Source organism: Astatotilapia calliptera, chromosome 8 (assembly GCF_900246225.1).
Source record: "Astatotilapia calliptera chromosome 8, fAstCal1.2, whole genome shotgun sequence".
Taxonomy (NCBI): Eukaryota; Metazoa; Chordata; class Actinopteri; order Cichliformes; family Cichlidae; genus Astatotilapia; species Astatotilapia calliptera.
Genome location: NC_039309.1, coordinates 10,312,338 through 10,335,808, shown reverse-complemented (window position 1 = coordinate 10,335,808; position 23,471 = coordinate 10,312,338). Strand labels below are relative to the sequence as shown.

The 23,471-nt window shown below is 40.7% G+C and overlaps 1 protein-coding gene across 4 annotated transcripts in view; it reads left to right on the top strand.

Annotated features, from left to right (window-relative positions):
* The window catches only part of dock1 (dedicator of cytokinesis 1), a 204,248-nt gene that overhangs the window by 14,501 nt on the left and 166,276 nt on the right, over window positions 1-23,471 (top strand). For 2 of the 4 annotated variants that reach the window (XM_026178424.1, XM_026178423.1), the window contains exons 2-12: window positions 9,837-9,920; window positions 10,239-10,279; window positions 10,416-10,471; window positions 11,267-11,363; window positions 14,149-14,297; window positions 14,901-15,036; window positions 17,120-17,277; window positions 17,530-17,611; window positions 18,114-18,249; window positions 19,410-19,482; window positions 22,017-22,096. In XM_026178424.1, coding sequence (XP_026034209.1) covers window positions 9,837-9,920; window positions 10,239-10,279; window positions 10,416-10,471; window positions 11,267-11,363; window positions 14,149-14,297; window positions 14,901-15,036; window positions 17,120-17,277; window positions 17,530-17,611; window positions 18,114-18,249; window positions 19,410-19,482; window positions 22,017-22,096 — 1,092 coding nt within the window. Of the gene's footprint in view, window positions 1-9,836; window positions 9,921-10,238; window positions 10,280-10,415; window positions 10,472-11,266; window positions 11,364-14,148; window positions 14,298-14,900; window positions 15,037-17,119; window positions 17,278-17,529; window positions 17,612-18,113; window positions 18,250-19,409; window positions 19,483-21,956; window positions 22,097-23,471 lie in introns of all 4 variants that reach the window. The other 2 variants (XM_026178422.1, XM_026178421.1) reach the window with 1 other exon arrangement.

Sequence of the window (23,471 nt, the reverse complement as noted above, 5' to 3'; positions counted from 1 at the left end):
TGGGGCTAGCGTTTCTTCTCTGCCTCTTGCTAATTGTGAAAAGGTTTCAGTGTTGAATAGGCCGAGTGCTTCACTATAGCTGCAGATGCTCCTCCTGTCTGGCTGACGAGGCAGCGGGGGGGTGGAAGCAACCAAGGTGGATCTGGAGAAGTTTTTCTTCTGGAGCTAACGCCACGTTCCAGACACCTGGGAGTGGCATCACCTGCGAGTTGGAATGTTCTGGAAGTAAATTTGGAGAATGGTTCTTAGCAAGGTAGAGCCATTCAGGTATCCCTAGCAGAACAGAGCAGTGCTTCTTTTTTGGTGCTTAAAAACACTGCTGCAGCACTTTAATACATAGCTTGGTCAGCGCTTTCTCAGCGGCTTATTTTACGACTCACAAATGTACAACAGCGGCAGGACAGAGTAAAAGTTTTTGCAGTTTTACTGCTCTTTACGTTCAGTCAACTTGGGATACTTTGGGCAGCTTCAACTATCTGATTGGGAAATCCAACTGGAGGTAGTGTTCCACAGAAAACCTCTGGCTGGGAACTCGGATATTCAGGCTACTGACTTTTTCAGAAATACAGAAATACACTATAATTGATGTGATTCTTCTTATTCTAAGCGCAATCAGAACCTGTCGTCAGTCACACAGAAGGACAACAGGATTTTAAGTGTCAAGTTTTAGTGACAAAAACGACAACTCGAGTGTCAAATCCATCACACTGAGTAATTGTAAAATGTGTGAACACTCAAAATGTTGTATTTTATCTCTACTTTATACAGTGTGTGGACCAAAAAAATAACAGCCACGCTTCTGCAAGCTTTTTGGAGTGATGTTATAAATACCTCCCCTACTCATGAAACCAACCATGCTTAGTCATTTGTGAAGCCATCACCTTTGAACATCCATGTAACTAGTGAGATAGTGAAAGTGGATAAAACAGGGTTTTGAAAATGTGGCAACAGAACAAACTATTTTAAATACGCAATGCATAGTACAAGAATTTGTGTTCGGATTTTGCTTCAATTGCTCCCTTTTTATAATTTAAATAACGTAGTAGCATAGCTGTTCATAATTTCATAATTAATGATGATCTTTTTTAAAACAAAGCTTTAGACGTCCTGTTATAGCGTATCCACATATACAGTACATCAAATAGCTTTACAAATAATCTGGAGCATTTTAGTCAACACTTTCGAATTTGGAAAGTAGGTTTACTTTGTTCAGCACTGGTTGTTTAATAATAATAATAATAAACTTGTACACTGTGTCTGCTCATTTAGAAAGTATTGCAACCACAGAGCAGAGTGGTCTGCTGGGTGACTAAACCCGATCCTTGGGTGGAGCTGGTGGTTCTGTGGATTATGCTGGAAGTTAATTGCGCTCATCTTTTCCAGCAATTTGGCAGATAGAATTTTCGGAAGCGCGCATGAACTAAAGTACAGCATTTCTACTTTCTACAGCTGAATGTAGGACTGCAGTTTCTGCTCATTCACCAGTCACCTCTTGAATATTCCTCCTCTGCAGGAATGCTTTTTGTACGAGTAGTTGATGTTTTGATGTTAGGAGTTAATAGCAGTTGTTTAGTGTGTTCTGATTTTCTGATTATCTATTGGAAATCCCATTGTACTGATTTTATGCTGATGTGAGCTCTGACTTCTGTTTTAGCAGAGCACAGCCTCATGCCGGTGATTATAAATAACAGTGTGAAGAACAGGTTGTAGGCATTTCCTGTTGCGTGTCACGCATATTTGTGCTCTGTTTGCGGGCCCAGATGCAGTGGCTAGTATCTGGTGACGCACTGTTTCATTTGCTTGTCAGTGAGGTGAAGTCACATTTTTTGCTGCCAAAGAGGTTTGAAAATAAACTTGATGATTCAGTTAGAGCGTTTTCCAAATCTTTGAAGGTAATTATACATCACCAGGATACATTTCACAAGAGATGTAACACAGGGCAGGAAACAATTAGCTATAGCTTGTTGTGCAAAAAACAAAACAACTTTGTGGATTGTGCCAGTTTACTTCATCTGTCTTTGCTTTAGTGTGGCTAAGTGGATGGAATAACTGCTATCCTGTGATCTCTTACAGTTGTTTAACAAGTGATTTTTGATGTTACTGTCCTTGATAAGCTGTAAAAACAACCTGTAAGTGCTTCCATTGATTATTCGTTTAAAGGCTCCTGAGGCATATGTGCAAAGGGCAGGAGGGTTTGCTTTGCAGAGGTGTTGCAAAGACCACTCTGTTGAGAAGCCCTGTGCAAGGCTTTACTCAGCGCCCTGTAATGAGCTGTGCTGTGCTCTTTCCCTGTTGTATTGGGAAGATGATTTTCAATTAAAGGAATAACTTGGCTCTACAGAGGCAGTGGATGCTGAGTTATCAGCCTGCGTTAGATTGCACCCCAAGGCCTATGTTGGAGCTGGGCACATGGTTGTAAGCGCTGCCAAAAGGTATTATAGCTCTTGGCATCCAAAACTGGCACAAGTGCTTTTCTCAGATTGTTCTTCCCTTCACCTTACTTCACTCTTCATGCCACACACCCGTCCACTTCCCCAGTTGTACATCGTCGCAATTTTTTACCGTGTTCTGTTTCTCCTGCTACCCCCTTTTTAACACGGCATTGTTAATCTTCCTGTAGTCAGAAACAGCATCAGTATTTCCTTCTTGCCTACTGGAAGGGCCCTATCTATTGTGATACAGTAATATCTCAAGTGGCATTTCCTGTTGATTTCCAGAGGGAGTAAAAATGTGGCTCTAGCACGGAGAGAAAGACCCGGGCCTTTCCTGTTTCCCAGCTTAACTGCTGTTGTATTCATTTCAGGTTAGTTACAACAGTGTTATCTTATGTTTCGAACTGCTGATGAAGCCTAATGACTGCTGTATATAATTGGGCTCAAAGAAAACAGGGTGATTTTGTTGGTATTTCACAATCCTAAGATCACTGTCTGAATTTGCCCCTAAATTAGAATCATCAGGCTTCTGTCTAAATGCCTAAACCTCTTATTAAACCCTATTAGTGAGGGACTTGAAATTAATTATCCTGTTTTCCCTGCTTTGTATGTCACTGACAAAGCTTCTCTCTCTGTCATTTGATTGTTATAAAATGCTGTATAGTTGATTGTCTTCTTTCTCAGTGTATGCCACTGAGAGACCGAATGCATTTCACTACCTCAGCCAAATCCCACTATATTACAGTATATTTTAATACTTAAAGGTTTCTATTTCACTTCAATGAAAATTCCTCTAATTGTCTAGTGCTTGAAATATTATTAGACTCCCTTATATGATAAGGCTTTAGTTATTTGTTATAAGTCATATCTGCACAAGGTTTCCAGAGGGTTGCCAGTTTCAAACTAGCTGCACTTCTACCAGACTCAGAAATGTTTCTCTGCTGCTGTACTGCATGTGCACAATAGATTGAGCCCTTCTTCCTCACGCACAGCATAACAGCTGTGGAGAGAAACTAGCATGGCTTTAAATTACTGCAAAGGTGACACTTGTATAAAGAAACAACATATACATGAGCGCTCTCAGCATTATGACTATACTGTTAATATTCCCCTTTTGACTTAATGTGCATTTATTTATACACAGACTTGGTTGAGACTAAATTTGAGTGAAGGATGTTGACCAATAGAAGTGGCCTCTCAAATTAGGACTTCCTGTTTTGTTTTGGTTTTTTTTGTTTGTTCACTATTATTATACTACTCAAGATAGATATCTTTGTGTATTGGAAAGGCGGTCAGACGAAGCAGATTTTTTAAAAATAACTTTTTGATTTCCTGTTATTTCATAACATCAGTGTATTTTGTCGCATATATGTTTGCTTTTGGCCTTTTTTGATTCCCTTTAATGCACTCAATAGGGAGGAAATTAGAGGAAGGAATAGATTGGTAAGTCCAGGCAACAAAGGCTGAAGGCTAGATCTGAAATGGGGGGGCCTTGAAGTTTACAGTTAGCACTTTAATCTTCAGTTTGCCAGAGCAACCCCTTTCCTACTGTTTTTACAAGTTGTGGACAAAACACTCATACACCCATCAACTGAAGATATTGAGCGTAGACATTTATGAGAGATAAATACATTCAGAATTTTTGTGTTATTCTTGAAGTGAATTTAGGAATGCTAGAAGGAGGCTTTGTTTTTGCACCATGTGTATACAAGTATGTACATGTAAACACGGTTCAAATTCCTCCCACTGACTTTTCATTTTTCTCTAATTTTAAAAGTGGCAGTAACTTGCCAAGAAAAGTCAAAGATTGGGAAACTAGTAAACAGATGTAAATGAAGCAGGTTTCAAAAAACAAAACAGTCAAGGCAACGTGCTGTGAAGATGGAAATGGAAATGCTCGAGCGTATAAATAATAAATTCTTCTGGCTAAAATGTAATGAAAACTTAAATGCTATTCTGTTCACACGAAAACTGCCTTTGAGCCATTTTTACTTTTGTTATTTAGAGTTATTTGCACATTTGGTACTAGATTGAGACTCATTTGTATGCTCTAAGTCACTACTTAGAACAACCGCTTCCTTTAGTGTGTATTATTGTCAGCCTTGGTGAAATCAGACAGAGGAGCTGCCGCAGAAGTCCACAGGTGTTCCAGAAATGCAGTACAAAGGCCTGGTCCTCGGCCCCTTCCCCCAGACTGGTGCTCTCCCCGTTACCTTAATAGCACATGGCAGGTCCCCGAAGAATACCTGTGATCTCTGCTGCAGCAGTGCTCGCTCCAGCCGACTGCATCTCACCACCAACTGGGCTCGTCGGGAAAACACAGCAAACACCTGCAACAGCACCTCGCTCGGATCATACTCGCCCATACTAATGACTACACAAGCTTGATCTGAAGGCATGCTTGTTTTCGGCTCCTGCCATGTCCTCCAGGACACCCCGTGTTCTGAAGATGTGTTCACAGAAACAATTTGTATGCAAGATGTTGGACACTGAACCAGTTTCTAGTTTCTAGTATTTGAAATCTTGCTTTAAACTATTACTATTACACCACCAATAAGACATGTTGATGTTTATGCAAATGAACGACTATTTTCTTTTAAAATTTGGCTGCGTTTGATGCTGAATATTATTATTTGAGGTCTGGTATGTCTCATTGTGTGCACTGAGGTGATGCTTCACAGAAACTTGAGTTGCATCAGCTTTATAAGGTCAGATGTATAATGTAGTCTGATGCTTTTAGCTAGTAAGAGCTGTGTCATTTTACATTCAGACCACTTCAGTTAGTCTGGAATGGTCATATATATATATCCTTCAGAGACTGCGTGTGTTTGCGTGCATGTAAAACCCCTCTCTGCTGACTCCTCCGTCTTGCCTTGGAGACCTGTAGTGCGGCAGGAGTATAATAATCATCCTCTATTCAGTCCTGCTGCCTGGAAAAGGTTATTCTTAGCCCACTGTGTGCTTATTAAAGTGCTCTTTATTCATCCCGATTGTCATGCTCAATTTCAGTGTATATTATTGTTTTCTCACAGTCCACATTTTTTATTTGTATTGAATGTATTTATAGAAAGTCTTTTTAATAGATAGATGTTATCACTGGTGCTGGGGTGATCGCTGTAAACGTAAAGAGATTTGTGCCTGCCATTCTGGGCCTGGGTTAGGTTTCTCCAGGTGTTCTGGCAGCTTCCCGCATTCGAGAGATGAACACGTTAGGTTTTTGCTGTTTCTAAATTGTTGATGTATGTGTGAATGCAAAGGTGCCACTGTTATCCCTGTCACTGGACAGTAGCAGCACTAACACCTTCTGTTAGTGAGAGGTACACAGTCAAAAGGAAGATGACTTAAAGGTGTGGCGCCATAAAGAGAGCTACAGTGTCCTCTTTCAGACAGTAGATGAACTGTGGCGCTGTGCCCTGGCCCAGTATGAAATCAATCATGAACTTATTATTTTAACTGTCAATTGCGTAAAGCTACTCAAGCAAAGTTCAAAAATAAAAAAATACAGAGCTAGAAATGTCAATAATAGGTCCACTTTGAACATGACAGAGGTCGCATTCTTTTGTCAGAGAACACAAACTTTCAAAGTAAGGAAGTACAACCACTAGTAGGTTCCAGTGGGTTTCAAACAATGAAGTATGGAGCCCTGCCTAGTTTGTCATTGTTGCCACTCAAAACGACTCGCTGGAACGATTTGCTTCACATTCTTTGCTAATTATTTGGCTTCTCATGCTCAAAAAGGCACAGGAAGGGACTTGCCTTGAAGTTAACAGTTGATTGTTGAGAGAGAGTAACATGATAACTAAAGTCTGCTAGTTGTTTAGTATTTGGTTTATCGAATCTGGATGTTATGAAGCTGAAACTTACTACAATGGAACCTGAAGGCTGTGATTTATTTCCTTTTGCACTTACTGTTTCCTGTTTGGTTGTGTTTAAGTATGAAAAACTACTATTGTAGTTTTCATTTTCTTTTACTTTACACAAACTAATGGCAGTTTAACCCTAATTATGTTACAAAAATTGGATAAGTTCCTGGGGGCCTTTTTATTCTGAAGTTGCACATTGACTCCAGTGCTGTATAATCCAAGCCCTTCCAGTGCTGAGAGCTGCCTTATGCTCCACACTTGTCTTTCTCTGTTGTCTGGGACTTCCTGGCTGTCTCTCTCTGTGGGCTTACAGCCCATGGGGATTTTACTCAAAACATCAAGAGGCTCAGTCTCTTCCCACTTTTCCGTGCACTTCCTTTCCCCTCTCCTTTCAAACCCCTCCTTCCTCAGCATACTGTGTTATCGTTTGAGTGTAATGGTATGTTGTGCTTCACGTGGATTAGTGCCAGTTATTAGTGAGTCCAAAGTGTAGAATTACAATCAGTCCAAATTTTAGACGATGCTGCTTATAATTGTGTAGAGGGCGTAGACTGCTGGCTAAGTGGAGAGTTCTGTAATCTGATTCCTCACTTGTTTCCTATGATGATAACGTTCTCCGAGTTTGCACAGCCTTATGCACAACGTTATGTATGGTAATGAGCCCCGTCCAAATGATGCTACTGTTTATCCCGTTCCCAGAAAATCATTTGCATGCCACACTCTAGGGAGAATACGGTCCACTTCCCCATCCTCTTCGTCTTCTTCCTCTGATGGATTTTCTCTTCCTCACTGCTTCCTAATTGACATCAGATTACTCGAGTATGCAAATACAGGTTTATGAGTAATCAGAGCTGTCATTTAGCCGCCCCCCCCCAATCCTCACGTGACAAGAAGCATTTTAGTTTCTCTGCTCAATTGCACCATCTTCTCTCATGTCAGAGTTTGATGGTCGTCACTCAGTCAGCATCTTCCCAGGGTGTTGTTTGTGTTCATTTTACAATTGTACCTCTTGCCCAGTGACGATTTTGCCAACTCTCTAAACTCTATTAAACTTGTCTCATTGGCACTGATTATAGAGTTCTCATTTACTGATAAAATGTCATGCTTTATCTTTTTATTGGAGCGGTTCGTGTCTTGTTTCTCCCTCGGATCACCTGCTGCTCGTGCTGAATCAGCTGGCCCTCTCGCCTAGTTTTAAACAAACATACATATGCAGTTGATGGCTTTACAGACGTTTCCAGCTACTCTTAATGATAGTTTAATTGAGCGCGCAGTGCATGCGGAGTGACTGGGCTACTCTGTGATGCCTCGACACAGATTAATCCCACCTCCCTTTTTGATGTTTTGTTGCTTTCTAGGCCTCTTGGTGCCTTTTGTATCTCAGTGTGGTACCATTGAATTCATTTCCTAGGGCCTTTGTTGCTCCATTGTCAGCCCATGGGTCATGTTCTGGTAGATTCAGTGGACTCGTTGGATTGTTCTGGGATGCGCAAAATGCACCGTGGATATGCACGCGTACATGCAAATACACACAGGCCTGAATCAAATGGGTACACATGCGTTTTTATGCCCTCTAGAATGCAGTGAGGTTCTTTACTGCATGCACTGTAACGATTAAGGCTGCGTGCACATGCTGAACGTCTGAATTTGTCATTTTCTCTGCCACATTACCTCAGTGCTTTTCACACGTTTAGAGTATTCGTTGCTTCTCTGCAGATATTTTATTTGCCATGTGCTTTGTGACAAATGAATAGCTGAACAATATAATCACCAGCCTCAGTAACGAATATCACATCCTGACAATTAAGTGAGAAGCTGGTTTGAGTGGCAATAAAGCGGATACGCATCTCCAGCCAGCTTCGGTCCAAGACAGTGGGGTTAGAGTGCCTTCCAAAGCAGGTGGAGATCCAGCTTTGAAAGGTGTCATAGATCCAGCAGGTAGGGAAAACATGTGACAGAATAGGACAGGACCAAGGGGATTGTTATAAAATGTTCCGACTTATATTCTAGCTGACACACATACTGCTAATTTGAACTTTGCATAATCAAAGCTGCTTTGTAACTATGATCTGGCATAAATCACTAATTGTGTTCTTTAATGCTTTTACCTTATACAGAATAAAAAATCCCAATAATATCACAGTTATCATTAATTGCAAATTATCTGAAAATGACCTGGACTTTCCAGAAGTATTTAAATTGCTAACTGACTGTTTTTCAACATAAAAAGAGCTAAAATGCTGTGTGATAGTTTAATGAAGTACAGTGAACTCTTCAGATGGCAGGTAATTGAGAAAGGAAATGGTTGATTCACTTGCTTCACCATCGGCATGCTGGGAAGGCTCCAGTGCCTGCAGTGAGGGTCTATTTTAATTAAGCAGTCACTCACCTCTGGAAACCTTTGTTGAAGCACCTCGGTGTGCCTGCTCTCAGCAGGACATGCACACGTGCCTATAGATGCACACAAACATGTGTCTCCACAGCCCCTGTCAGTTTACTTTTTATGCAGTGTGTGTGTGTCTGTGTGTGGGGGGGTGGGGGGCAATTGTGCACTCTTAGACAGACAGGTGCTGGGCTTGGCTGTTTGACAGTGACATATTGTTTACTGCTCACTGAATGAGAGAACAAGTGTCAACAGTCAGGATTTTATTGTCTTTATAATTTGACCTTGACATGTTGATGGAGCTCTGACTGTGTGTGTGTGTGTGTGTGTGTGTGTGTGTTGGCACTGGATTCAGTGGCTTTAGAGTTAATAGCCTGCGCTCTATTGGTTGACTTCAAGAAACGAGTCCTTTAATGTCCTAATTGGGTATAAAATAGACATTAGATAGGAAGATTTACTTTTGCCAAGCTGATGTTATTTTGTTGCCCTACAACATATGTTTTCTGTTTTCTTGGAAGCATTGGAGACTTCAATAGATTTGTTGGAAATTTCAAAGGATCTGTGATTTGCTTTTTGATCTGCGTGTTAAAATGTCCACATTCGTTCTCTTGGTCTTTTAACATTCTTTTTCTTTAAAGTTGCATCATACAAATCATTTCAAACTTTGGTGGTTACTTTATTAATCATTACACATAACTGAATAATAACCGGTAGAACCCAACACAACTTTTTCTGTTATAAATTCATATGATTTGACAGGTTATGTTTGTCATTTTTCAGACAATTCTGAGAGCACTGTATATTTTTCTTAACATATAAATCATCTTCTTGTTGTTTGAGAGCAGTTTAAAACAAATATATATATCAGGAACACCATAAAGTTACTGTCATCATTTTTGTTTTGGCATTATCCATATTTATTGGTTTGTTTTCAGTAGGTGGGAAAAAAATGTGTTGATATTACAGCGTTGAAGGTGCCAGGCCCAAGCATCACTGTGTTAGACTGTGTGGGTGGACATCCAGTATATGTGTGATGCCTCTACTACACATTGCAGTGGCACACAATTAGCGCCACAAGGGAGCCAAACACTTTATTGCCTTTTTCCTCCTGCTGTAATATCTCCTCCTCTTATATTGTCTTCTCTCGTCCTTCTCCAGCAATCTATAACTACGATGCCCGGGGAGAGGAGGAGCTGTCACTGCAGATCGGAGACACAGTGCACATACTTGAGACATATGAAGGTGAGAACAGGCTTACTGATGCCACGTTTAATCGGAGCTGACACGACAACATTGGACATCGGCTTTTCTGTCAAGTTTTTGTACATTTCTAAGAATCAATTGTGTGATAATGATATTTAGTTGCTGTAAAGGCAGGCGATAGTAATCCCAGACCCATGAGTTGGTCTGATGTTTTGCATCGTGGAAGAACTGTTATTTCCTTCTTTAGTGTCATCCTTTATTTAAACAAAAGAATGTTTAGTGGAGCAAACTGTGATTTGTTTTAGGAGGGTTTTTTTCTCCTTGTGTAACATGGTTTGTAACCGTTCTCCTTATTAGACTGGTACAGAGGCTATAGGCTGAGGAGAAAATCCAAAAAGGTGAGCAAAAAACTACATTTTAAACACTTAAATTTGCTACTTACACATTTGAACTTTACAACTTCAGTTTTTCAGTTCTTCAAATGCTCTTTCGGCTTTTACACTTACGTCTCTTTTCGATCTCTTTCTCTTCCAGGGCATATTTCCCGCTTGCTACATACACCTGAAAGAGGCCACGGTCGAGGGCAGCGGGTCAGTACTGCTAAGTCAAATTTCTGAATGCTTCTTTATTATATTATATTTATCAGGAGCAACAAACAGTGTTAAAGATGGCACCAGAGATCAAACAGGAAGCAAGTATATAACAAGTTTTTTAGTTGATAGATCTGCTGAGAAAATTAGGGACTAGATAAAGTGCAAGTTGTTTGTAGACACCCTCGGAGGTTGTTTCAGTGGAAAGGTCTGCGCTTGATGTGATGTGACATGTGTGTTCGCTTTGGCACAACTTGCGGCGCTGTTTTTGTTTTGGTCTGTCTTCTTTGATTTCACCAGCACAACACAAAGATGAAACCCAAACTTCAGAATCTTTGAATTAAATTGAGAATCTTTAGGCGCTGATATGTTTTTAATAGTTGGATTTTACTGATATAGTATAAGGAACATGTATGTGATGATTACGCTCGACGCTGAAAACTCTCTTCTTCTCACACAACTTGTCCGTTTATGAATCTTATACCTATGTTATACTTTGTGCGTCCTTGACTATTTAATGGTCTACTTGGGTCCAAGTGATGACGTGACTGTGTGGATTTATCCACCTGTTACAGCTGCTACAATACAGCTAACTGAGAGAGAGAACTTCCAAGAGAACTCCGAGCAGAATGGAGTAATATAACAAGAATACCTACTTGTCCATGCTATCTGCAGCTCTCTTTGTGTGTAAGGGAGTATAATCCTGGCCTTAATGTGGAGAGGAAAGGGCAGACGGGACACAATCACTGTAAAAAAAAAAATTAAAAAAAATAAAATCATTCTTTGTCACTGCAGGCAAAAGGAGACAGTCATTCCCACTGAGCTGCCCTTGGTTCAAGAGGTTACCACGACACTGCGGGAGTGGGCTACAATATGGAGGGACTTATATGTGGTAAGCCAACCTTTGCTCCTCCAGTGGAAACACACACACATTAATAAAATGATAATGTGCATTATTTTATGGTTTATTTGCCCTTTTTTGTGTTTATTTCTATTTCACCAATTGTTTTTTGTCATATTTTCATGTTTATTGGTAAATACTATTTGGAGGATTTCCTGTAAAATACAAAAAATCTATTATTTTATGCTGACTCAGTGGCTTTAACAGATTTTTGCTTGTAACCAGCTTACCTGGACTCACTTGTATCTATAGAAATAAAAGAAAATGGGTAAGAGAAAAACATAAAAGTATAAGACTATAAAAGAAAAATGGAGCCACTGTGCCGTCACCTATTGGTTAGCAAAGCCCTGTTATGAAGCCATAAACACAGCAGTTTGCTTGGTACCAATAAATCCCCAGCCACACAGACCTAGAGGCCAGTAGGTGACCCCTACTAAGAAAAAAAAGTGTATTTCCCCAACACCAACCCCCTAGCAAATTGCACTTAGAATTTCGTCATTTAGCAGTCGCCGTAGGTCACAAGAACTTTGTGTGGTTGCCAGGGGAACATTCAGCAGTTTCCTGTTATCTTGCTGTTTTAAAACTGGACATGACGACTGAAGTGTGCATTTAACTGAAAAATTGAGGGATGCTGAGTGCTCAGATGCTAGCAACTTATCACATGGTGAAACATTAAATGTTATCGTGTTCCTAGGCTATAACTTATAGGGTGAAGTGATGTTGTATATTCAACATGAATCTAAACCGATTCAGTCCATAAACTAATCTTGAAACTGTTTACTAGGGCGATAGACAGGGCAGGGCTATCCTTCCACAGACTTCTATAAAATCGGTGTTGTTTTACAACAGGGGTGTCCAAACTTTTTTCACTGAGGGCCACATACATAAAAATATAGGAGGGGCTGGGCCACTTACTAGAAATTAGGTATATAACCTTAACTTTAGTGTATTAAAGTTAGAAAAATCACTTAAAAGTGGTCGAATATGTTATATTGCTGAATATAATTAAAGACAAAACTGCCTTCATCACAGCTTTCCATAAATGGATCTTTATTGATTTATTCAGAAAAAGCTTTGGTAGCTCATTCTCAGAACAGCAGCCTCAGATTTCTTCTTAGACAGAAGATTTACAGCACAGAGAAAAAACAACAAAGGGGAAAATGGGACGGGTACATTTCAAGTTTGTTATTTAAGTTATTAGGCTTAGCAACACACCTATTAACGTTCGTTTGAAACCGTTATCAACATTAACAGACTGAACTGGACTTAATAACAGGAGTGCATATATTTTAGTAAATTATTCTGGTGAGTATCAGCTGCGCTGGGTATGTAAATCGGGCCATCCAGCTGCGGTGCTGATCGTCACTCGTGCCAAAAATCCGGACAAATGTCACTTGATCAAGGAGCAAATCTGCATCAGATGAGATCAGCTGACTACATGTGCGTGCGCTGTGCACAGCGGTGTGTACTCTGTGTGTTAACAAGAAAAGCGCATATAAGAAAGTTGTGCGCAAAAGCACGGTAGTGACAGAATTGATGCGCATTATTGATATTTGAAGCATGTGTACCTGCACATTAACACACGGGTACTGTGGAATATATGTTTTTACTCACCTAAAGCGCTCGTGCTCTCGTCCACTCCCCGCAAAAAAATAGCAGCTGTGCGGCGTCTGTGGCATCGGTGCTCTCATCGCATGCGATGGTGTAAAAATCAAAAGCACAGCTTTATCAGACAGTTGCAGTTTAATGTTGGCTGACGAGTCTTCAATGCGTTGCACAACCGTATCTCTGGACATGCTGACGTTGTTGAAGTCCTGCACTTTTTCCGGGCACATTATTTCGGTGACTTTAACGAGGCAGCGTTTTATGAGGTCTCCATCTGAAAAAGGCTTGCCATGTCTTGCGATGAGTTGGGCGACCTCATAGCTGGCTATTGTAGCCTTTTCCTGGACCTTTTGAGCACGAAAAAAATACTGTTGCTGACCACGCAGGAGAGCTACCCTGTGCTTTAATTTCTCCTCTCGCTCAGCACCAGTGTAGGATGCATAGGCCTGATGTTTGGTTTCATAATGACGTCGTACATTATACTCTTTCATAACTGCCACAGTTTCAGTGCAGATCAAACAGACACACTTCCCCTTGAATTCTTTGAAGAAATATTCGCTCTCCCACCGTGTCTGAAATTTTCTGCATTCACTTTCTACCTTTCGCTTCTTTGGTTCTGCCATGTTTAGTAACTTGGGGTACATTTCTTCTGTGATTGTCCTTTTTGGTGGAGCAACTGCCTTGATCAACAGTAGCTCCCCCTGGTGTTAAAACTAAGAAGTGCAATACACTTAAGCAAAAGTTGAAGTGCGGGCCATATTCTATTCTATTTATAAAATTATTTGCGGGCCAATTAAAAATGGATCGGAGTTTGGACACCCCTGTTTTACAACCATGGGAGTCGCCCTCTAGTGGTCATTACATTTGCTTCACTTTTTATGCCTGGAAGCTACATCCATCTTATATATACAGTCTTTACATGACTTCTTTAATAAATAAAAGTTACATTTAAACTAAAATAAGTATATCAAAAGTGTAGAGACACACTTTCAACAAACATTGCGGATACACAAAAAAGGTTTTTATTAAGTCATCATCTTCCCTGCCCTGGCTGGTGCTTATCACCACATTATAGCCAAAAACTGAGGTGCAAGTTTCTACTAGAGTTCAAACTTTTTTTCTTAGCTTTTCCTAATGTGTCTAAGCTGTACATTGTTGTTCTGCCTAACAGGGAGACAAGCGTGAGATGTTCAACTGTGTCCGTGACATGATCTACGACCTCATCGAATGGCGTTCACAGATTCTGTCCGGCACCCTCCCACAGGACGAGCTGAGTGAGCTCAAACAGAAAGTCACCTCCAAGATAGACTATGGCAACAAGTGAGTCTTCAGCTGTGAGAGTGTTTTATATTTTTCCTTCTCTCCCTATGGCTTATATCCCTTTATCCTCAAATCTATCCGGAAAAAACAAGTCTTGTTGGAAGAGGTCAGCAGTGTCAGTCAATAGAAAATGACAGGTCATCACTTAGCTTGAGAATAAACTGATGGGGTTTAGCTTCAGCAAACTGCACTGTATTCCATCATGAAATGACAGCTCTTGCACTATCTGCAGTGGGCCTAGAAAATCAGTTGGAAATGAAAATCGTGAAGCTCTTTTCTGCTCCTGTGATGAAATTTTGAACCTTTGGCCAGGTAGAGAAATGAATTTTCCCTCAGAAGCAAGTAGTGATCAGCTGATGAAATGCAGCACTGAGTATATGTAGACATATACTGTTGTTTTTTCTGGCTCCCCTGCATAGCAGAAAGATAGGTTTCGAAAGAAAACAGTGGAGCCGAGGTTATGAATATGAAGTAGAATTTGGGCAGGAAATAAGGTGACAGGAGTACATGTTTATAAATAAAATGTGTTGTTTCCTTTCTGACAAATGCACACTGTCTTGGTGGGTCTGAGCGCTTGTTAACTCTACCCTCTATTTATGCAAGGTACCTGGATCTTGATCTGGTGGTCAGAGACAAAGATGGGAACATACTGGACCCAGAGCTCACCAGCACCATCAGCCTGTTCAGGGCACACGAGGCAGCTTCCAAACAAATTGAGGACCGGATCCAAGAGGAGAAGGTAAACAGACAAACTCAGTAGAGAGAAAAACTGAATATATTACTGTTATTTGCTTGTTGGAAAGACATTTAATTTGCAAGTTTTTCGATTCTGAAATTTACTGTTGCCAACTTTGTGACTTTTCATAAACCAGCAGCAGCTATTTTTTAAGTGGCTAGCAAATATAACAAATCCAGGGAGTTAAAAAAAAACCAAAACACTTTTGTTGGTATGTAGTTTAGCTGTCCCGTTTCTGATATCAGCAGAAATCAAAGCACAGCACCAGTATCTCTAGTTAAGTCTCATTTAGCAACTCCTAATGATTATTATTGTTCTTGTTCAGCACTACTGAACCTCCAAGGCCCAGAATATGGTATTTGGGACAGCTCTATTATCCAGATACTATATTAAAGCTTAGCAAATGCCCATTAGCGCACAGTGTGAATGAACACAGATCACATCATGATCTTGTTCCTTCTGCGTCATCAAATCTCAGCTGGTCAATCAAGCACGATTATAGTGTTTGCATTAAAAAAGAAATAAAAACAAGAAGGGTAATCACAGATTTCCACAGTAAGGACATTTGACAAAAGTTGTTTGGTTTTCTGTGCAGTTTGGGCACAGCTGTTTCAATCTTTCTTTTTATTACTTACTTTTTTATGTCACTGTAAAAGATGATGAGCTGGTCTTCTGCAATAATATCTGCCATTCTTCATCCAAAATAATATCTGTAATTTTAGCCACGAAATGGCTAAGATTAGTGGTGATGTGACTTTAGCTTCCATGGTACACCCCTTTGGTCCAGTCTCAACTACTAGATAATCTTTACTGATTCAGTTACCAGTAGTTTTTGTGTGCCTTAGACCAGCGGTCCCCAACCCCCAGGCGTGAGTCGTTCGGTACTGGGCCGCGAGAGTTGATGCTTGGGTATGAAATTTATGGTTTTTAGGGTTATTATCGTTAACACGGTTCCCCTGCGTTTTTTCCCCGTGTTGAAGTTGTGTGTCTTATTTTGAAAGGAATATTTCCGCGTTACCATAGCGATTAGAGAGCAATAAGGAGCAGAGAGGAGGATGTTACTCTCAATGTTCAGGAGGACGCTGCTAATAAAGTTACACAATTGCACAGTGAATTTGTGTTTATTATTATAATTATAAAATACCACAGTTTGTGTCTTGATCATATAATTTTATTTTGTTGTATTTATCCGCGACACCTTAAAGGCCGGTCTGTGAAAATCCGCTGCTATAGACTGTTCACCTGAAGCGGATGTTTCACTGTATCCAGTACCTCAGTTAATGACAAATTACAGCGACATTCCCTGTGATTTGTGTTTATTGCTAAAGTGTGCGTGTGTGTTTTGATAGCATGATAAAATGCTAAACTAAAGGGGTTAACATGTTAAACACATCAGCCATTGGTATGATAACACTGTCACTGCCTCTTTTTAACCCATTGTTTTACCGTTCCGTTTTCCAAAAAGATGACCTAAACCACTTTGATTCAATCTGCGATGGGGTTTTGGCATTTGAACAACTTTGGATTAAAAGTAGGACAAATTGAGCCAATCCTGGTACACTAAAATGCTTGATTTCTTTAGAAAGTCAGGAGCCGTGCCAGATTCCCAATCTATTTTACTTGGCTTATCAGTGGTGTGCCACACCTGAATGTCAGTTTGCAGTATGTAGGGAGTGCCAGCCACTAAGTGCCCTGCAGTTATGTGGTCTCATCGTACGTGACCTTTCCTTTGGAGGTCTTTAATGCATATGGATGGCCAATAAGAAAGTGTCCAGGTCAACACGATGAATATTAATGACGTGACCGCAGCATATTTTTGAAGGACGCTAGGGAATAGGTTCTTTTACTGTATATGCAGTCCTGGAGATCAAGTAAATGTAAAGGCCTTTTTATTCAATGTGAAAGATATTAGGAGCTTTTTAACTTGTTAGATTTTTTTTGTGTGTGTAAAAAAACAAAAACCAACCACAGTGGCTAGTCTTAATCCAATGTACAGCTGGCATCAGCACTGTTTCTCTCTCAATACACTGCTGCGCATGAACAACGTGTGATACTGCTGATTCCCCTCCGTTTCTCTGTTTCTCAGTCTCAGAAGCAGAATATTGATCTGACGAGGCAAGCAAAGTTCGCTTCCACGCCAGCTTTCGCCCTCTTTGTGACTCTGAAGAATGTGGTGTGTAAGATTGGCGAAGATGCAGAGGTGCTCATGTCGCTTTACGACCCAGTGGAGTCCAAGTTCATCAGGTAAACCCTTTCATTTATTCACGCTTCAGGATTGTGACAGCAAATTATTGTGTTGAGCTGCTCAGCTGAGGAGTGTTACATATGCCTCCAGCATTAGTCAAGCAGACTAATGTCTGGATTAACATTCAAGGTTCTGTAGCTCTGAAGGAAACTGATGTTAATGCTGTTAATCTCGGTGTCTGGATTCACTGTATTGTTTTTGTTTCACCTGTGAACGTCATGCTCCTCCCCCCTGACGTCTCTCCCTTACAGTGAAAACTACTTGGTAAAATGGTCAAGCTGTGGCCTAGTAAAAGACATCGACCAGCTTCATAATCTGCGGGCAGTCTTCACAGTGAGTGTTTGGATGTGTAAATGCATGTGATTATAGTGTGCGCACACTCGCCTGTAGTTCACTGTTTATTCAGCCATGTTACGAAGCACGTGCGAGCCTGTTTGCAGAGCCTGTATTTGTTAAGCTCTCTCAGAAAGAGCCCAGCTTTCTGTATGTATTTACTAAGACCTCTATCTGATGGACGCCCAAGGGCAGAAGGGTCAGTGTGAGCCCACTGGGAGGACTTTCCAAGGTTTGGAAAAATGAATCTGTGGACACAATCACATATGTTGCTGAAGCAATTTGCGGTAAAATGTTTGGCTTTTACGTAAACTCATTTTCACCGCAGAAAGTGCTATTAATCGATCAGATAAAGGCTGCTGTCAGATGGGGCTTTAAATCCAATTGTGTTTTCCAGAGGATTTTCATCCCTATGTTGTACAATCTGATTGAAACAGCCCGGGATTTGTAGTGACTCTAAGGCGCTTTGTTAGAACTTTTTTTCTCCTTTACACCTCTTCAGGACTTGGGTAGCGAAGATCTGAAGAGAGAAAAGATCAGCTTCGTGTGTCAGATTGTAAGAGTTGGACGGATGGAGCTACGAGACAACAACACCAAGAAGCTGACGTCAGGTCTGAGAAGACCCTTTGGAGTGGCAGGTACAGAAGACAGCACGGAGACTTCATGATAATCTATTGTTCTAAAGATCTGCGTGAAATAAGCTGCTCTGTATAGAGCCCCGGCTTTGCTTGAATATCATAATGTGTACCAGTTCTTGTTTTTCATTGTGGTAAAAGTAAGTATTGTGCCTTGCGTGGCTGAGTAAATATATTTGGGTAAAATTGAGAGGTTTCCAGCTAAATGAAAGGGGGGGGGGAGAAAGTTTTGATTTATTGCCTGTTGGCAAGCTGCCAGGCGTATCGTAAACTAATTAGATTGCCATTTTGCCCACAGTTATCCAACAGAGAAAATTACGCCCCTCTCTTGGTGTCTTTTTTTTTTTCCTTTTTCCAGTGCCACTTGAGGGGAAGGTAAATGACAGCCTGATTTATGATGGCCTATCTTTAGACATCATCATTATTTGCCGCTGTACACAGCGTGATGGAACGCTTTTTGAGATTCGCTCTTTTTTTAGGCACAATTGTAAAGGTTTGCTGACTCTCACACAGCTAAGATGACCTGCTGTAAACTTTGGCGTCAGTGTCATTTTTATGTTTGTGTTATCTTTAGTTGGTCTGTCCAACAGACAGGCTTGAGAATGCATTTCCTGTTTCGTCGGCAAGCTCTGCTGTCAGGTTTTTCCGACTCAAATGCCTGCATTCAAACGCGCAAACAAAGCAAACTGGAAAAAAAAAAAATAATAATCATGCGTCTTGTTGTAAAGAAGGACTCATCATTCTAGCATCTAACATAATTCTGTTTAATATTACACCATGAGGCTGCTACTCGCATCCTTGCGGTGGTATCTTATTGACATATTGTGATAACTCTACTCAAAGCCGTATGCTATGTCACCTTATGATCTTCCTGTTCATTTCGCTGTAACAGCTATTTAAAGAAACTTCATTTCATATTTAATCATTGTTTGTTTTAAGCTTCAAAAGGCTTGTGCACATCGTAACCACTACTCAGATTTTCTCCTCACAGCTCAGCCTCTGACTTAATTAGTGCTCATCAAAGAAAATCCCAACATTGGCTGAGACAGCTTTTACCCCCTGATGTGGCCCACCATGCAGTTTTCTGGATCTCTTTCATAGCCACGCTACACTCTGCAGGCCTTGAGAACGTTTTAACCCCCACCTCTCTCCTTTTTCCACAGTAATGGATGTCACTGACATCATAACAGGCAAAATGGACGACGAGGATAAGCAGCACTTTATCCCATTTCAGCCGTAAGTGCATTGTGCTGAAGCACAAAATAAATCACATTTAACATAGAGGTCCTTTAAGTTTTGGATAAACTTGCCAAAAAATAAATAAAAGAAGCAAGACTGATACATTTTATGGCTTAAAATTTCATCCATTATTTTAGGTATACACTGTATATCCGAAAAGGTAGTGTCGTTTTTCTTTCTACAAGTTTTGTCTCCTTGACGCCAGATTAGAAGGGGTTTTAAGACTGTAACACTCCCCTATTCCCCGCTGACTCAATTAAGGCAATCTCATTAACTGCTACCATTTTTGTAGGATAGTGTAAAGAGGCAGAGCAACCTTTTTTCTTAACGTGATTTCCTGCATAATTGAAATGCCTCACATTCAGGCAGTTTAGCTTGCTGATCACCTCACTTAATGGGTTTATCTGTGAGCATAAATCATGGAAATTAGAGGAGGTTTTACAAGGAGTTATTTATGTCCAAGTGTGAATAATTGCCATTCAAAAACAGAGCAAGTTTTGAAACAGAAGCTTAATAATGTGTTTTCAAGGAAGCGAGGGAGCCGTTTAGAGAACGTGACACAGTGGTGTGATTTAGCTTCTGGCAGCCAAACAGAAATTTAAATAGGTTAAATTGGCAATAATCTTACAGACATTAGATTTGAGACTCAATTGAGTTGTTGTAAAAAAACAAACAAGCTGTACTGACATGTCAATTCAGTAATAAACGATAGTTGAGTGGCAGGAAAAAGAATGACAGCTATTGTGAGATACTGAAATTGACGGATATTCTCTGTTTTAGATTAATGATGTTAGCCAGCCAAGTCCCTAATTTAAAGGCATCCTCTTGGGCTCCAGGAAGTTCATATAGTGACTGGCCACTTTATTAGTTACACCTTGCCAGTATCAGTTTAGAAGCCCTTTTGCCTTATTCTTAGTTGCATAGGTTCATCAAGGTGCTGCAAAATTTGCATGATAGCATTACAGTTTCTGTAGCTTTGTCAGCTACACATCCATGATGCAAATCTCCTGTTCCACCACATACCAGAAGTGCTCAACTGGATTGAGATCTGGTAACCGTGGAGGCCAAGAAGTACAAATAACTTGTTATTTTCAAGTCATTTGAGCTTTGGGGCGTGGCTCGTTGTCTTGTTGGAACAGCCATCAGAAGATGAGTACACTGTGGTCATAAATGGACGGAGATGGTCAGCTACAATACTTGGCTGTGGTGTTTTAGCGGTGCTCAGTTAGCACTAAGGAGCCCAAAGTGTCCCAAGAACTTGAAACTTGGATACAAGGCAAGATGGATCAATGTTTTCATGCTGTTTACACTAAATTCTGACACTGCCCTCTGGGTGTTGCAGCAGAAATTAAGACTCATCAGATCTGGCAGCAACAACCGTGTCATGTTCAAAGTCTCTTAAATCATCTTTCTTCCCTGTTCTGATGCTCATATTGAATTTCAGGAGGTCGTCTCGGCCATTTCTACATGGTTAAATGCACTAAGTTCCTGCCATGTGTTTGTCTGATTAGATATTTGTATGAACAACCAGTGGTGTAACTAATCAAGTGGCCACTCAGTTTTGACATTTTGAAGGTTAAAGGTAACATAATTTTAGAAATGCAAATTTAAGTCAAAATCTGTCTTTTGGTGGTTGTTGTACAATGTTTGAGTGAATTCAGTGTCTGAATGTGCAAATGTTTGTTGTTGCTTATTCATCTTCCTTGCTCGGGCTGATTTTGGTTTAAGATGGGAGACACTGAAAACAGTGCGAGGGGCAGAGATTCTTTATTGCTTCCTCCGTGCATCACTACAGTCGTCTTCTCCATGCTCATCTCCTTCTGCTTGTTAAGAAGCTTCTACACAGCAGACGCCATCTTTGCTCACAACACACTTTCCTGTGACAGCTGCCACACATGTGGTGCCTCCCAGATCACATCTGCTACTTTTTATGCTCTGTGCATCAGCTGTTTCAATGAATTTGTTGCCCTACGGAGTACAAAACATGTTATACTTGGTACTTATATTTGAGTGTTTTTCTGATGCTAAGCAGAGTGTGTTTCTGAGATTGGATTTTTTCTGGGGTTTTTTAAGGGGGGGGGGGGGGGGGGGGGTTGCATCTTTAAAAATAAAAGGGAAAAAAACCCAACCAAGATCAAACTTGGGAAAGTCAGCATTCACTCTGATACTGTTGCTCTATGGATACTGACTGGACTTAATTTCCTAAATGATCATTTTTCTTTGTGTTTCTTTCATGACCCATCCTGGCTCGCTGTTAACTGCTAACAAGTGGCTTTGTGTCTGTCATGGTATTCGCATCACTCTTCGGTGTGTCTCTCTTTTCTCTCTGTCTGTCCCTCATCCCACTCCCCTTCTTACAACCATCACTTTATGGCTCTTCCTGCCCCACTCCTCCACCTTCTCCTCTTCCTCCTCCTGTTCCTGCCACCTCTCCTTCTCCGTGGTGTTTGCCTGGTGTGTACGTACTGCAGGCTAGCGTTGGATGACGCCATTCGCCACAAGCAGCTGAACATCTCCCGTTTTTCACCCAGGGTGGCAGGGGAGAATGACTTCCTCCAGACAGTCATCAACAAAGTTATCACCGCCAAAGAGGTCAATCACAAGGGCCAAGGTACAGTGCAACAGTTCTGATAGAGGAACCGAGGCCAAGGAAGAAACTCGCCTCACTACATCGGGCGTTTGTACACTTTGTACAGGCGACGGAAAAACTGTTATAAAATTATTATTTCTTTCTTTTATTTTCTTCTTTCATTTGGGTTTCATTTAGTCAAGAATTTTTCTTTTAATTCAAAACATCAGAAAAAAGCCCAGTTTTCTGTCAAATTGTCCTTGCCATCGTCACCTCACATGAACCAGGAGAAAAAAATCTATTTTATCTTGTGATTAAATCAGATGCTGCTAAAAATCTTTTTTTGAAGTCAGTGCAAGCCTTATTTTTTTGTTTTAGATCTTGTACAAGGTACTATTAACCCCAACATACTTGCAAGGCAGTAAAACTGTTCCACTTGCTAATGAAAAACACAATTTACTCTTAGCGCTCACACCATAAATTACTGCTCACACTATAAATAGTCGGTCTCATCGCCAGGACTACAGTATCCAAGCGATCCAGCTGTTAATTAAGCTGTTGAGACTTTTGTGAAGAATGGCGCTTATCAAGGACTCGACATCTGTGCTGAGAAGAACAACCTTCACCATCTGAGGGATTTGTGCTGCTGAGGAGGGGAAATAACATGACAGTCTCCATGGTGTTGTCACGCCCAATGAAGACGTACTTGGATAAATGTCAGGTCTGCCCTGACCCTCGCTGGGAAGAACAGTGGAGTACTCGCAGCAGCTGTTTCGGTCATGTCCGCATATCAAAAGACTTCCAGCTAACCTAGTGAGGGATTTGTCACTCATAGCAATAAGGGGCCCATAAAGTGTAAGTGAATAAAGTCTCTAAGGTTCACAAGGACCACTCATTCTTGTGGCCTGTGAACAAGGGCACTACAGACTGCTTTAATTTGATCCATTCAGTCATTTCTTCTTCAAAGCTGTGACTCTGTGGGTCTTTTTCCCCCCCCCCCCCCTAGAGAATATTAAGAGTGAGTGAAGCCACCTTTAAATGTGCTTACAGAGCTGAAACTGGCTTGCCATGCATTTTGGAAAAAGAGCCAAGGATTTCTCCCAATCAGAAGAAAGTCAGAGCAGCTACTGGTGTCAGATTGTTTAAAAAAAGAAAAAAAAAGAAAAATTAAAAGACTTGGTACAAACAGATGAAATGAAAACAATATAGACTATAAATAGTTCAGAGATTTTCTCTCTAATACAATAAAACCGTACTTGTGTCGTAGCTTTTAGTCACAGCAGCTTATCACACCCAACTTTGAACCAAGCAAAACGCACAAAAATGAATCACTTTCCCTAGAGTTGATTCATGCCTCTTTACCCGACTCCTCATGACATACTGCTTTACTTGATGCCTCACTTCCTTTTCTTGTTTC